Raw genomic sequence first — 14,327 nt, forward strand, 5'->3', positions numbered from 1 at the left:
CATAGGTTGAAATAATTTTTAATAAGTTAAGTGTTTTATGTAGAAAGACATGTTCTATAGTTAGGCTAGATTTATGGCACAGTTGTAGCATACATTACCACACATTTAATTTTTAAAGTTCAAAATTCTCAGAAAGAAAAAAACAATATTACAATGGCATTATTCATATTCAAGATTCATTTTCATACAAAGCACTCTACTCAGAAAAGGTTTAGTTGGATCACGTAGGCAGATTTATCAAGTGTTTATTTATACTCTGTCTCCAATGGCCAAGGAGAACTTTCTTTCTTTCTGAAGATTTTGCAAGCCTCTTGTTGGATCTTTTACACCTATACACATTTTCAATGACCGTCAATGTTCTTTAATTTTTACAATAAAATTTGCTTTTAGAAAGGAGTCAAATAGTATACCTTTAATATATTCACAAATACATGCATATTGAATTAATTTCAAATTAAAGTTGTAATATGTATTTAATTAAAAGGTTTATTTAGAAATATAGAATGTTTAGGAGCACATTTTTTTTGCATATTGATGAGTCATTTGAGAAAAAAAAAAAGAAAAAACATGAAGATGAGGATGAACCTTTATATAAAAAAAAATTTGATGAGTTGTTTAATCACTTCACGCTGATTATGTCTCTGAGGAAACAAACCACTATTCAGTCATAAAATGGGTGATAGTTTCATGTCTGTCAGAGATACACTGCCAGTGGCAACATTGTGATTATATTGACAATACAATTATTAATTGTACAACAGTTCCAACATCAATTATATGAAACTGTAAATCCTGTAAATCCTCCTCCTTCTTCTGTGTGTGTCTCTCATGTCATCAGTGACTCCACAAACTCCCTGTAATGAATAAAATATACATTTATTTTGCTGCAATTCAATATTAGCAACAAATATTCAGATGAATAAAAAATTTTCAGAGTAACATCACCTTATGATATTTGGCAACCCAGAGTCTTTATACAGCCCATTATGAAGGTATCCAAGCGATCCATCAAATGTTACCAGTTTGACTCGCTTATCCGAGTTCTGGGCCTTTTTTGCAGTTCTGTAGATCTTTGCAAATAAATTGTAATTCAAAGTAAAAATTTATTTCCAAACAATTTTTTATGAGATAACATATGTTCCATGTACACACAAACCTCTTGAGCTATGGCAATGGGAATTAGATGGTCATCTTCAGAATGCAGAATCATGAGGGGAGTTCTAAGTTTCTGCAAACTATCAACAAAAAAAGGGAAGGGTGTAAGAGATTAAAAGTTCTATAGCATTTACATATTTAAAATAATATTACTGGCATAATTTAGTGAAACAATATCACATACTTCTCATCAGTTGGAAAGACTAAAATGTTGTTTTTAAGTGGATTGAAAAGGTAGAACTGAATGTATGGGAATTTCCAATAAAACTGGGGAAAATGAAAAGAGGTACAAATAAGACTTACATGCACCAAACAATGATTAATGAACCATAATGTTAAAATTGCAAAGATCTTGAATGTTACTTACCCATGTAAAAGGGTGTTCCATCCGTTGATCTCTTGCCACCCGTCCAGTTAGGAATGCACCCTCAAGTATAATTCCATCAAACTGTTTTCCTGTCAAGAGATGTGCAGTTTTTGCAACAAGAAAAAATACAGAATAAAGAAAGTGTAGCATTCTTCCATTACAGTAAAGAGATTTATGGTCAAACATAAAAATATGTGAAGCTTTCTATGCAATAAAATGACAACTCCTAAAGTCAAACTTAAAGAGTGAGAGAATAACAAGGAAGAGCCACTGAGACAAACAAGAGCATGCTTTTTTTTAAATCACTAGAATTTTTACCTTGCTCCAGTAATTTCACTGCAGTGTTAGTCGTAACACTATTGAAAAAAGAAACTTAAAACTGTAGAAAATACATATATACATATGATAATATATATCATTTATTATGTTTTTTTGTTGCTGTTTCTAAAACATTTGTAGTAAACATAGCAAAAGTCAATAAAAAAGGTGATTCTACACACCCACTACCAAGCGAGTGACCCCACACACACACCAGGCTGTTTCCACTGCGTGCCTTTACCCAGTGGTACAAGTACACAGCATCAGTAGTCAGACCGGCCTCTGTAGGCTCACCAGTGGAGTCCCCAAAACCTGATGAGTTCAAATATATTTGAGTAAGCAATAGAGAAATCATATATCAAAGTGTGAAATGGGCTACAGTGAAGTCAGAACATTTGACCCACCTCTGTAGTCCATCACCAAAACATGATATCCAACAGCACTCAAGACCTGTATGACCAAGACACTCCAGTCATTACTACTACTCTTGTTCTTAGTCTTTCTTCATAATGAAATAAGTGAGTTTGCTCACATTTGCAATTCCAATTCGATGGGGTGCAGATCTGTTTATCAAAGGTACAAAATTGAATAGTCATGTGAACATCAAGAGAAAAATAAACAAGTACATAAAAACAAAGCATGTATTTTCAATATAATGCAAAATGTATTATTTATTTAGAGGAAAAGAACATTTTAAATGGGATATCAAACAAGAAAAATCACAGATGAACTGAAAGTTGTATTTGGCTAGTCAATATATGGTAAACTTATTTAAGGTTAACAAACTGGTTATAACATGGCAGTGTATGTTTGATGGTTTATTTATTTTTAAATTTTAATTAATTGTACTTGGATTTTTTATTTAAAGGAGACATATTATGCCCCTTTCTACAATATGTAATATAGGTCTCAGGTGTCCCCAGAAGTGTGTCTGTGACGATTCAGCTCAAATATATGGAAGCAGTTTAGTCTCAAATATAATGCACGCAAAAAACACGATTCACACATGCGTAGACAATTTCACATGCATGAAACCTAATTCACGTACACACAAAAACAAGTTCACATGCGTGAAAAAAAAATATATTCACAAAAAGCAATTCACATGCGCAAAATAAAATTATATATTTATAAAATACGTTTCACAAATGCAAAAAACAATTTGTAGATATACAACTGTGCACAAAAACCTTTGAATGTTTAAAATTTATGAGTGTCTGAATGTACGAATCGTCATTTACTACGAATCCACTGGAATTTGAGTGTGTGTGTGTTTTTGAGACTTTTCTGGCAGAGCTCTCTTCCCACGTGGGTCTGTCGTTCTCTTTAGCCAATCAGATGCGAGCTTACCATTCAACCAATCATATCATAAGCCACTGAGTGCATTCAAGGAGCACGATTCTGCGGCACCTTTTGCGCAATATGGATTAATTAGAACGGAAATTAAGCCTTTACATCAGTAATCCAGCATGGCCAATGAAGAAAAGGAAGCACGGGCACGTGGGAAGAGAGCTCTGCCAGGAAAGTCTCAAAAACACACACACACAAATCCGAGTGGATTCGTAGTAAATAACGATTCGTACATTCAGACACTCGTCAATTTTAAACATTCAAAGGTTTTTGTGCACAGTTGTATATCTACAAATTGTTTTTTGCATTTGTGAAACGTATTTTATAAATATATAATTTTATTTTGCGCATGTGAATTGCTTTTTGTGAATTTTTTTTGTGTGTACGTGAATTAGGTGTCATGCATGTGAAATTGTCTACGCATGTGTGAATCGTGTTTTTTGCGTGTATTATATTTGAGACTAAACTGCTTCTATACAAATACCCCATGGATTATTTATTATATCATTTTGAAAATGCCTATTTTGAGAAGCAGCAGAAACACGCTGTTTTCGTGCATATATCTTTAAATGCAAATGACCTGCTTGCTTCCTTTCCAGCTCTTAGGTCAAATACTTTGATAAAAAAATAAAATCACTTAAAATCACGTTATCACTTGCGAAAACAAGAATGGCAGTGATATTTTCACAATATTTCAGGTGAGGTTGCAAAAGAACTGAATGTGGACATTTATTGATAAGCTGCATTTGCCCATCCCAGTTTTTACTAAGGTAAAGTGCAAAGCAGTGTGAAGTTCAATGCACAAGTCAGATGACTGAACTCTGTGCAAAGATATTATGCAGGTTATTATTAACCTTAGTCAGGCTAGACACAATAATACATTTAAATGATGAAAATGAGGCTGTAAAGGATAGACAATCTTATGGTCTTCACAATGGCAAACTCTGTGTAAAGGTCCTACATAACATAATTAACACAACTAAGAACTTTTAAAATCTATTACATGAACTTATTGTATACTTTTCTTCCATACAGCCTAATTTTAATTCCTGCCAAATATTAAATATGGTGCTATCCTGACGAAGGTTTATAGGTTAGCAGATCAAACGCACACAGATGTGATCTTTAGTGAACAAAGAATAAGATAAAAATTGTTCTTTAAAAGTTTTAAGGTGATTAAAAGGTTTCCTGCCTGTTGCCCCCATTGCCATGGAGGTAAATGAAAATGGGCGATCCGTCCCCCAGAGCTTTCTCATACCAGTCCAGATCCTTCCCCTGCGCCTCCTTCCATCTATGTTCGGGTACAGTGTGCCTTGAAAACATTAAGAAAAGAATGCATTGAAATCTGGATTATTTGTAATTATCTTGTTTTATATTTTGGTGTGTGTATGTTAAAACTGACCACACGCCCACCCTCACCCCCTGTTCAGGTGTGAGGTACATGTTTATAGTGTGATTGAGCCCTATATCTGATGGTCGGCTGAGGTCAATAGAGGCTGGAGAAATACAAATGAGTTTAGGAAGAATTCATAAACTATAGACAGATAATAACAACACATGAATATCTGGAACAAAATAGTTGAATACCAGAGAAGATATGCAGAAGAAATGGTATTGATGCAGAGAAGATGCAGAGAGAAAGTAGGAACATGTTAGTCCATTGCCATTGCGATCTGTAGAAAGAGGGACACGTACACAGAAACTGGATGTAAAACGTCAGATTTTTCACCCAGTGGTTTACAACTAAGATGTGGCTATACAGGTGCTGGTCATATAATTAGAATATCATCAAAAGGTTGATTTAATGAACTAATTTCATTCAAAAATTTAAACTTGTAACAGATAACCGAAACCCTGGAGAGGATTGTGAAAAAAAAAAAAAAAATGTGGGGGAGATCCACAAAGAGTGCACTGCAGCTGGAGTCAGTGCTTCAAGAACCACTATGTGCAGATGTATGCAAGACATGGGTTTCAGCTGTCGCATTTCTTGAGTCAATCCACTCTTGAACAACAGACTGGACTTCTGCTGAGTGGTCCAAAGTTCTCTGATGAAAGTAAATTTTGCATTTCCTTTGGAAATCAGGGTCCCAGAGTCAGGAGGAAGAGAGGAGAGGCACACAATCCACGTTGCTTGAAGTCCAGTTTAAAGTAATTGATGGTTTGGGGTGCCATGTCATCTGCTGGGGTTGGTCCATTGTGTTTTCTGAGGTCCAAGGTCAACACAGCGGTACACCAGGAAGTTTTGGAGCACTTCATGCTTCCTACTCATGACCAACTTTATGGAGATGCAGATTCCTTTTTCCAACAGGACTTGGCACCTGCACACAGTGCCAAAGCTACCAGTTCCTGGTTTAAAGACCATGGTATCCCTGTTCTTAATCGGCCAGCAAACGCGCCTGACCTTAACCCCATAGAATATCTGTGGGGTATTGTGAAGAGGAAGATGCGATATGCCAGACCCAAGAATGCAGAAGAGCTGAAGGCCACTATCAGTGCAACCTGGGCTCTCATAACACCTGAGCAGTGACCCAGACTCCATGCCACGCCGCATTGCTGCAGTAATTCAGGCAAAAGGAGCCCCAAGTATTGAGTGCTGTACATGCTCATACTTTTCATGTTCATAGTTTTTAGTTGGCCAAGATTTCTAAAAATCCTTTCTTTTTATTGGTCTTAAATAATTTTCACATTTTTTGAGATACTGAATTTGGGATTTTTGGGGAATTAGTGAAATAATCTTTTTGATGAAATTCTAATTATATGACCAGCACCTATATATTCAAGACATTGCAATCTATGTGTTATAGTTCATGCTTTTGCCTTTGATTACAACTGGACATTGTTGCTGCTGGAAGATGAAAATCCTAGTATTTTTTTTTTCAACTGCAAATTTAAATCTTCATACTGTCCCAACCAACTTACATTTGAGCCCTGACATTGATATGTCCTTAGATTGTTACTTTTAGTTTTATGTAAAAAAGTCAGTACAGCAAATTTCACTTGCCTTGCATGCACGTTTAAATCCTTGGGTTTCTGACCGGATTGTTGCAATCTTCCTGCAGACGTATCTCTTTTTTCAGATTGAATTATTTTTCGCTTCATTTTGAAGAGCACAGAACACTCTCTGACACTCTCTATACAGCTTTGGCAATAATTAAAAAACAAACAAACAGTGAAACTCACGGAAGTGGACAAAGAGCAAAGAACACGGACTGGGCATGGAAAATTGGTCAGTGTACGTTTTGATAGTTTGTTTTCCAATTTGAAATGAAATAAGCAGAAACGAGAAAACGGCCCCTTTATTCGTTTGTTCGTTTTTTTGAAAAAACGAGATTTCGGCTTGATTTTTCGTTTTTTAGTTCAGAGGCATAAAACGAATAAATTACTTCAAAATTCATTTTCCACATGTGGGCGGTCCTGCGACGCACCCTTCCGCCGATTGGTCAAGCAACTCTGAGCATGTGACGTAATCAGTAGTCGATCAGGTCTGTTCAACAAAATAATAGTCCTCTAACGTTACTATGGCTACCGATTCTTAAACTGTGCAGAGCAGGTCCTGTTGGGCTTTCTTCTCTGCAACTTTACGCGTTTCACAGAAATCTTTACATCAGAAATATTAAATATTAGTCTGCCACCAGCCCGTTTTATTTAGCGGTGCGGAGTTAAATCTGTGTGGTGAAGCTGAGCGGGAGAGGGTTGTCGGTATACGATCCGTCCACCTGCACGATCCGCTCTACGCATGCGTAGTAGACTCTTTTAGAAAACGCACATGCGCAAATGGTATGTTTACGACGCTGCACGATTCGTTCCACGCATGGAATTTGTACCGCGAGACTTAATTCCATAGACAGTAAAAGCTTAATTCCCTCACAGCGAAAGAAAATGGAGTTCAGCGGAAGAAATGAGAAGTTTGCCCTTTCTCACGAATGGCTGCACATTTCGTTATAAGAGGTAAGCGAGTGTGGGAATTTGAAATAATATTAGCTAGGGCTGGGTACCGAGTTCGATAGTTTTTATGTAACGTTACTGACCGAATTGCCTCAATACTATCGAAAAAATGACTTCTTGTTTGGTATCCGATTCCGATACCTAAAGAGTTAACTCGTCAATATCAGTGCTTAAACAAATACGTAAGAAATGCTCAACGACACCCCTTAAACATACTCCTATGAGGCACACACACACACACACACACACACACACTAAAAATGTGGAAAAGTCTCGATACCAACAGCGCGCGATGCAGTAGTAAAATGCTTACTCCAAAGACTGGTACCACGACAGATGTGATGAAGACCTTGACAGTGCACGGAGTAAACATAAGAACAGAAAGTTTTCCGTCTCCGACTGGTAAATGAAGAGGATACTTTGCTGATCACGCTGACAGTGTTTATATAGCAATAATTCAAAAATGTGTTGGTTAGTCAGATTTTTTTCCAGTAAGGAATCGTGAACTTAACGTGTAATGTTACAAACGATTTCTGTTTCAAATAAATGCTGTTCTTTTGAAATTCTAATTCAAAGAATCATGAAAACATTTATCATAGTTTCCAAAATATAAAGTTGCAAACTGTTTTTATATTTCTGAAGGAAATGTGACACTGAAGTAATGATTTTGCAAACTCAGCTTTGACATCGCAGGAATAAATTACATTTTGAAATATATTCAAATAAGATTTTAAATTATAATACTATATCACAGTGTTACAAGTTTTACTGTATTTTTGATCAAACAAATTCAGCTTTGGTGATCATGAGCTCTTTATAAAAAATAAAAAAAGTGCACTAGCTAAGGAGCATGAGTCAAACTGAAAAATAAAAAGTTTTCTGAGGTAATGTGTTATGCAATCTTGTTAAAAATGGATTTCATAAAATTGGTATCTAAAAAAGAATCGTTCAGGAACCGGTATCAAAATTGTTTGAACAATACCCAGCCCTAATATTAGCATGGTTTTAGTTAACACGTGAGCATGTTAGTAACATTCCATCTAGTCAGACATAGTAACCCCCAACATTTTTCACCACGTGTGTTTGTATCCCTGAACAAAGGCACATGCACGTAAGTGCTGTATTGTAATACCAAACAAAGCAGCAAAATCATTATGTAAAAACTTTGTTTGTCTATCACAGAAAATAAATTATTCTACACTGGCCCCAGTGCACAATTCATGAGACTGGTTGTGCTGTCTGATGAGCAGAGGCGGGCTGTCCTGGAGGAGTGCCACAACAACCCTGGCACAGGGAACCATGCGACCATGGACAGGGTTGTTATGGGGTACTACTGGGATAGCATAAAGGCAGATGTGGCAGATTGGGTACGTTTTTGGAAATTTCATGGAATTTAACACTATGGCTCTCAGGTAATGAATTGATTTAATGGCTTTGTTTGACTTCAGATTTGTTTAAATTATAAATGAATCCATCAGGTCAATAGCTGTCACAGATGCCAAAAGAACGACCCCATAAAGACGGTGTCTCCTGCCCTTCACCCTATTAAGGTAGAGCATATCCTTGGTGTACCACTTGAAGCAACAAGTTAGGTGATGTGGTAATATAACATATCTCTACAGGTGAAAGAGCCATGGCTCTGAGGTTGCTGAGGCACTTGTGTCAAAGCTCTACACATTTGGTATGGTCCGGAAAATCATCACTGACAGGGGCCGTGCATTTGTTAACGAGGTATGTGTCCTTATTACCCTCTCCCATCACACAGGACATATGAAATCACAATTCATGCTATTTTAAGCGGTCATTGATCAATAAATATTGAAAATATCCACGTGTGTCTGAATTATGTACAGCTTAATGCACACATATTTGTGGCGCTGAACATCAAGCATGCAATTACAAGTGCTTACCATCCCCAGTCAAACAGCCAAGTAAGTGTGCCATCATGACATCCCACAAAACAGTAAAGTCAACTTTAGCCAATGTATACTAAAGTGCATGTAATATTTCTGTTCTATGTTGAAGGATGAGAGAACTAATCAAAATGTAAAGAGGACTCTCAGAAAATATGTGAATCAGCACCATGATGATTGGGACATCCACCTGCAGGCCATAGTTTATGGAATAAACACTGCAAAACAGGTTATTATTCAAAATGACTAGATAACGTATATTGCATACATGTTTTAAGAGGTTTTTTTTTTGTGTGATTTGATGAAAACATTTTGTTTCGATTTAGAGATCCACCAAGTACAGCCCGTACTTTTTAATTTACAATAGGCACCCCCGTCTACCACAGGCATGCCTTTGAATTGGCAGACCCAGAGGAGGAGCTGGAGCTAAAACTAGCTGGAGTCAAGGCCCTTAATGAAACGGTTTGTTCAGAGTTGTGTGGATGGCTTGTTCAATTTGAATAAGAATGTTCGCATAGTAATATATTCTTATCTTTAAGGTACGGGAAAACATTGAAAAGGCACAGGGGAAACAAAAAAAGGGTTTTGAGGCAAAAAAAAAAGGAAAGGGGTTCGCCAGTGCTCACTTAAGGCAGGGGACGAGGTCCTAATTGGGGAGCCCAAAAAGAAGGTGAAGAAGGGAAATTGTTTGCAGGATCTCCACCAAGGGCCATTCACCCTCACATCCCTGACAGAGAAGGGTGTGGCAAGTGTGGCTATGTTAGGGAAAATTAAAAGTTAATGTTGCGCAGCTAAGGCCCTACTTTCAGCCACAAGGTATTGTAATAATCCTATTTGGTGACATAGCAAATATAAACATGACACTTGACAATGACGATTAGTATTTACTTTCCTGTTGTGTAGATCATGGCCATGAATCTGAGGGCAGCCAAAACAATGCAGAAGACATTGGACTGGTGGACCACCAGTATGCCAATAAAGGTCCACTGTGGTCCAAGAGGTTGTAAAAGTAAAAGCCTTGTTCTCTGGCTTCAGTTTTGCATTATTTTTTTTTTTACAGACAACTTGCACGAGAAGTGGCTAATGGACCGTGGGTGGAGAAGACGGGCAAAGATTTTGATGTAACTTTGCTTACTTTGTAATTTTGCCATTTTATTTTGTTCAGTGGACACTGTATATGGTTGTCAATATCACATCTGAGTAACTGTATATTACTTTTCAGCCATTTCCAGTTCAGTCAGATGGACAGAGATGTGGGATATTCATGATTATGGTAAACTTATACAATTTCTACTTGTTTTTTCCTGCATGATTCCTAAATCTCCGTAATCATTATTTTTCTCTTTAACAGTATGCCCTCTGCATCTGTACTGGTGCCATGTTTCACTTTTTGGATGTAAGTTGTAATTCATGGAATGTATGTATCCAAGAATGTTAAGAAACAAACAATGCAAGACTCCAATATGCAAAAGTGTGTGAATTACTGAATTAAAGGGTTAGTTCGCCCAAATGTATGTAATTAATAACTTACCCTCATGTTGTTTCAAACCCGTAAAACCTCCGTTCATCTTCAGAACAGAGTTTAAGATATTTTAGATTTAGTCTGAGAGCTGTCAGTCCCTCCATTGAAGCTGTGTGTACGGTATACTGTCCATGTCCAGAAAGGTAAGAAAAACATCATCAGAGTAGTCCATGTGACATCAGAGGGTCAGTTAGAATTTATTGAAGCATCAAAAATACATTTGGTCCAAAAATAACAAAAACAACGACTTTATTCAGCATTGTCTTCTCTTCCGTGTCTGTTGTGAGAGAGAGTTAAAATCAAAGCAGCTGGATATCCGGTAATATCTTAAACTGTGTTCCAAAGATAAACAGAGGTTTTACGGGTTTGAAACAACATGAAGGTAAGTTATTAATTACATAAATTTGCTATCTGGGTGAACTAACCCTTTAAATGTACAACTTGAAACCGATACATTATATAGATTTATACAACATGTTACATCATATGATATATTCAAAAATAGAAGATCATAACAAACTGTTCAAGTCAAGGTGGGTCAGATGTACACCAATAATGCGATTCTTTCCAATGATCAGAGTAAGGAGTTAATCGCAGTAAGATGTTTACATGACTGGAGCAAACCTCTTCACTTCTACATGCTGTTTTTATTTTCTGATTATTCACACATAGCCTAATGCAGAGCACAAATGATGAACTCCTATACTGTCCACTGTTTTAATTTGTATATTAAATAACAAACGGGTTCTTATGGATGTATTTTGTTATTCTGTGCCGTGATGAAGACCGAAATATTATGTCGGTGCCTGTAACAGTTTTATACACTGCTGTATATACAACTATATATAATGTATGAGATTCATGTTTTACATTTGAATTATTGAAATTGACAAACTTCCATAATATTCTAATTATGTGAGACCTACCTTTATTTACTTTGTGCATGTTATGGTTTAAGTGAAAATACAACAATAATATACAAACCATAACAAAATGTTTTCAGTCATGAATTATAAAAATTTAGGTTTGTATCATGCACATTCATGTCTATCTTCAAAAACGTGAGTGACACTTAACAGGTTAATTTTTGATATTTTATTTTATCATAGGAGGAACCGGTAAAAGTGGAGGAGCTGCCCCTCACATTGAAACATATGTACGAGGCAGAATACATTGTGAGGAACAGTGTTGGGCTTTTCACTGGCCAGATGCAAGAGCCAACATACATGTTCATGGATCATGATGACCGAAGGGAAGCATGGAGGGTGCTGGAGTCAATGCAGTGCGATGCTATGGAGCCCTTCACATTCATTTTTGAAAAAATCAAGGACATGGAAACCATTATGATTATTTGCAAAGACACCCTCAACCTGAGAGTAAATGCTGGAGTTGGCCTGCACAGTGACCCACACTCTGTGTGTGTGTGTGTGTGAGAGAGAGATAGAGAGAGGGTAGGGGAGTGTGTGTGTGTGTGTGTGAGGGTGAGTGTGTGAGAGAGAGGGGAAGGGAGTGGGTGGGAGAGGCTGAGAGTGTTTGTGTGTGTGAGAGAGAAAGCCAGAGATAATTTTTACTCTTAAATAAAACTTCTGTGTGCACACATGCTTCTTTCAAGTCATTTCCATTGTCAGTTTGAAATACTCTATAACATTTCCCCACACTTGTTTGTAGTTCTTTCTTCATGTAAGTGCAGATAGTCTCGGCAGAAATGTATTATGTTCCTTGTTGGCTTCTGTAAACAACATTGAAGGGTTTATTTCCCTCACTTCGATCGATATATATATTAGTCTATATAGACCCATACTAATACAAAATTACTAACTTAAAGGTTAACTATTAGTCAAGTCTGCTTTGTCAATTCTTCCACATGTACAGTACAAACATACAGAGAATCGAAGACCCCCGGTGCATACAGATAACATTAACAGTACAGCCTAAAGATCTAGGTCAAATATAAAATGTAGATACAACTATACAATAAGGGAATGTAAAAAGACATAATACAATTAAAAATCAAGTTAAATAAAGCGGCAGAAGGCAGATCGAGTGCAAGTCAGTTAAGTGAACAAACAGTGCAGATAAAATATTTGGTAGGAAAATATATATATATATATATAATATATTATAATATTATATATATTTTATTATCTATTCAGCAGAAGAAAGAAATTCATAAAGGATTGAAAAAACATGAGGGCGAGTATATGATGACAGACTTTGTTTTAAAGTGGAGTATCCTTTAACAAGTGAACTGGATCAAGTTCCTGTGGAATAAAAATTTTTCTTGATGGCATGCATTGTTTCTCATTTATATTGTTTGATTAAACCAGGACTGGACTTCCTGCTTTCACACACACACACACACACACACAAACACATATATATATATTTATTTTATTTTTTTCATGGTATAATTATGTAATCTTCTTATTGTGTGCCTAAATGTGTAAATTGATATTTAATCATTATCAGAGTGACTTGCCACCAACTGCTGGTGTTTTTTTTATATATATTGAAAGTAGTGTTTCATGTTGTCACTTCACATTTAATAGCCTCTTAGAATGAAATTGCTATGTAAATTCACAGTGCCTCCTTTGAGCTGCAATAGAAAGTGTGTAAAGTACATCTGTGCCACCTATACTGCAAAGCTGGGTGTTTGTTCATACTGTACAGAGTTCATCAGACAGCCTGAAGCCTCTTACGTTGTTGATTTAAATTTCAAAACACAATTCGACATTTGCTCGCAATTTTTTTTTTTTTTTACAAAACATCATTTTGCAGGACAATTGTCTATTACAGTATACAACACATAGAAGGGTGCCAATAAAGCTGTGGTGATATACAACACGCTTTAAGAAAAGTTTATTTCCATCACACTGTAAAGTGATCTAGAGGAAAAGCAGATGTGTTTGGCAGACATAGCCTATTACGTGTATTTGTTTTTATTTATGTTATTATAATTACACCGGGTCACCAACTAATGACAGATTGAAATCTACAGTAAATTAACACATCCTTCTTGACTCTTCAACTGAGTGTAATGGTATTTAAGAAGCCTTTACCATTATGTGCTCAACATTAAATCTGTAACCTGTAGCCAACATTAAGAATAGGGTTGTGCAGGTGAGGAAATTTTCCCATTGATTAGTTAACTTATGAAAACACCAATGTTATTTGTTAATCTCTTCTGTAGATTGTAATCTTTTTAAGTTGTTATGACATATTATTAATTAAAAAAACAACAGTAAAATAGTACAATAATAAATAAATAAAATTCGCGTATAGCCTACTACAATCAAACTAATAAGAGGGGTGACATAAAATACCCATATTATAACAAATAAATAAAATATATTTATAAAATATATAAATAAATCGCCCTTTAACACGAAGGCTCGGTTTGTGGTTCACAATTATTTGATTAAAACAAAGACAAAGTCACTTATATTTAAAAAAATATATATATTTATGTTTTTGTTAACAGAAGTTATATTGCGCTTTTGATTGTCTCCGCTATCGTCCTGTCAATCATACTCGCGGGTCATTTTCAGTAAAAATGTATTTCCCCATCATCGGTACCCAAGTTCTGACTGCTGACCGAACACTGGTCAGTGATCCTCTCCCGCTCAGCTTCACCACACAGATTTAACTCCGCACCGCTAAATAAAACGGGCTGGTGGCAGACTTTAATATTTCTGATGTAAAGATTTCTGTGAAACGCGTAAAGTTGCAGAGAAGAAAGCCCAACAGGACCTGCCCT

At 36.2% G+C, this 14,327-nt stretch overlaps 1 protein-coding gene and 1 long non-coding RNA gene across 5 annotated transcripts; one reads left to right on the forward strand and one right to left on the reverse strand.

Moving 5' to 3' along the window:
- Positions 1–229: 229 nt before the first annotated feature.
- Positions 230–6,603, reverse strand: LOC128026307 (lysophosphatidylserine lipase ABHD12). Its single transcript, XM_052613286.1, has 13 exons — positions 6,192–6,603; positions 4,778–4,863; positions 4,593–4,686; positions 4,383–4,502; positions 2,373–2,403; positions 2,245–2,290; positions 2,023–2,152; positions 1,841–1,878; positions 1,523–1,611; positions 1,340–1,422; positions 1,157–1,235; positions 946–1,070; positions 230–854 (listed from the first exon to the last, which is right to left on the reverse strand). Exons 1-13 carry the CDS (start codon positions 6,287–6,289, stop codon positions 827–829), a joined length of 1,047 nt encoding a protein of 348 aa, XP_052469246.1. The 5' UTR covers positions 6,290–6,603; the 3' UTR covers positions 230–826.
- A 145-nt stretch (positions 6,604–6,748) lies between these two features.
- Positions 6,749–12,163, forward strand: LOC128026309 (uncharacterized). Of its 4 annotated transcripts, XR_008186397.1 has the most exons (13): positions 6,752–7,138; positions 8,318–8,502; positions 8,614–8,685; positions 8,758–8,866; positions 8,989–9,066; positions 9,161–9,277; positions 9,375–9,510; positions 9,588–9,864; positions 9,952–10,029; positions 10,109–10,169; positions 10,271–10,321; positions 10,400–10,444; positions 11,680–12,163. It is a non-coding gene; the product is annotated as an uncharacterized LOC128026309 (long non-coding RNA). The 4 variants fall into 4 exon arrangements; XR_008186396.1 differs by having other exon boundaries at positions 6,753–7,138; positions 9,952–10,169; XR_008186398.1 differs by having other exon boundaries at positions 6,749–7,138; positions 9,435–9,510; positions 9,588–10,169.
- Positions 12,164–14,327: the final 2,164 nt, after the last annotated feature.

Source organism: Carassius gibelio, chromosome A13 (genome assembly GCF_023724105.1).
Source record: "Carassius gibelio isolate Cgi1373 ecotype wild population from Czech Republic chromosome A13, carGib1.2-hapl.c, whole genome shotgun sequence".
Taxonomy (NCBI): domain Eukaryota; kingdom Metazoa; phylum Chordata; class Actinopteri; order Cypriniformes; family Cyprinidae; genus Carassius; species Carassius gibelio.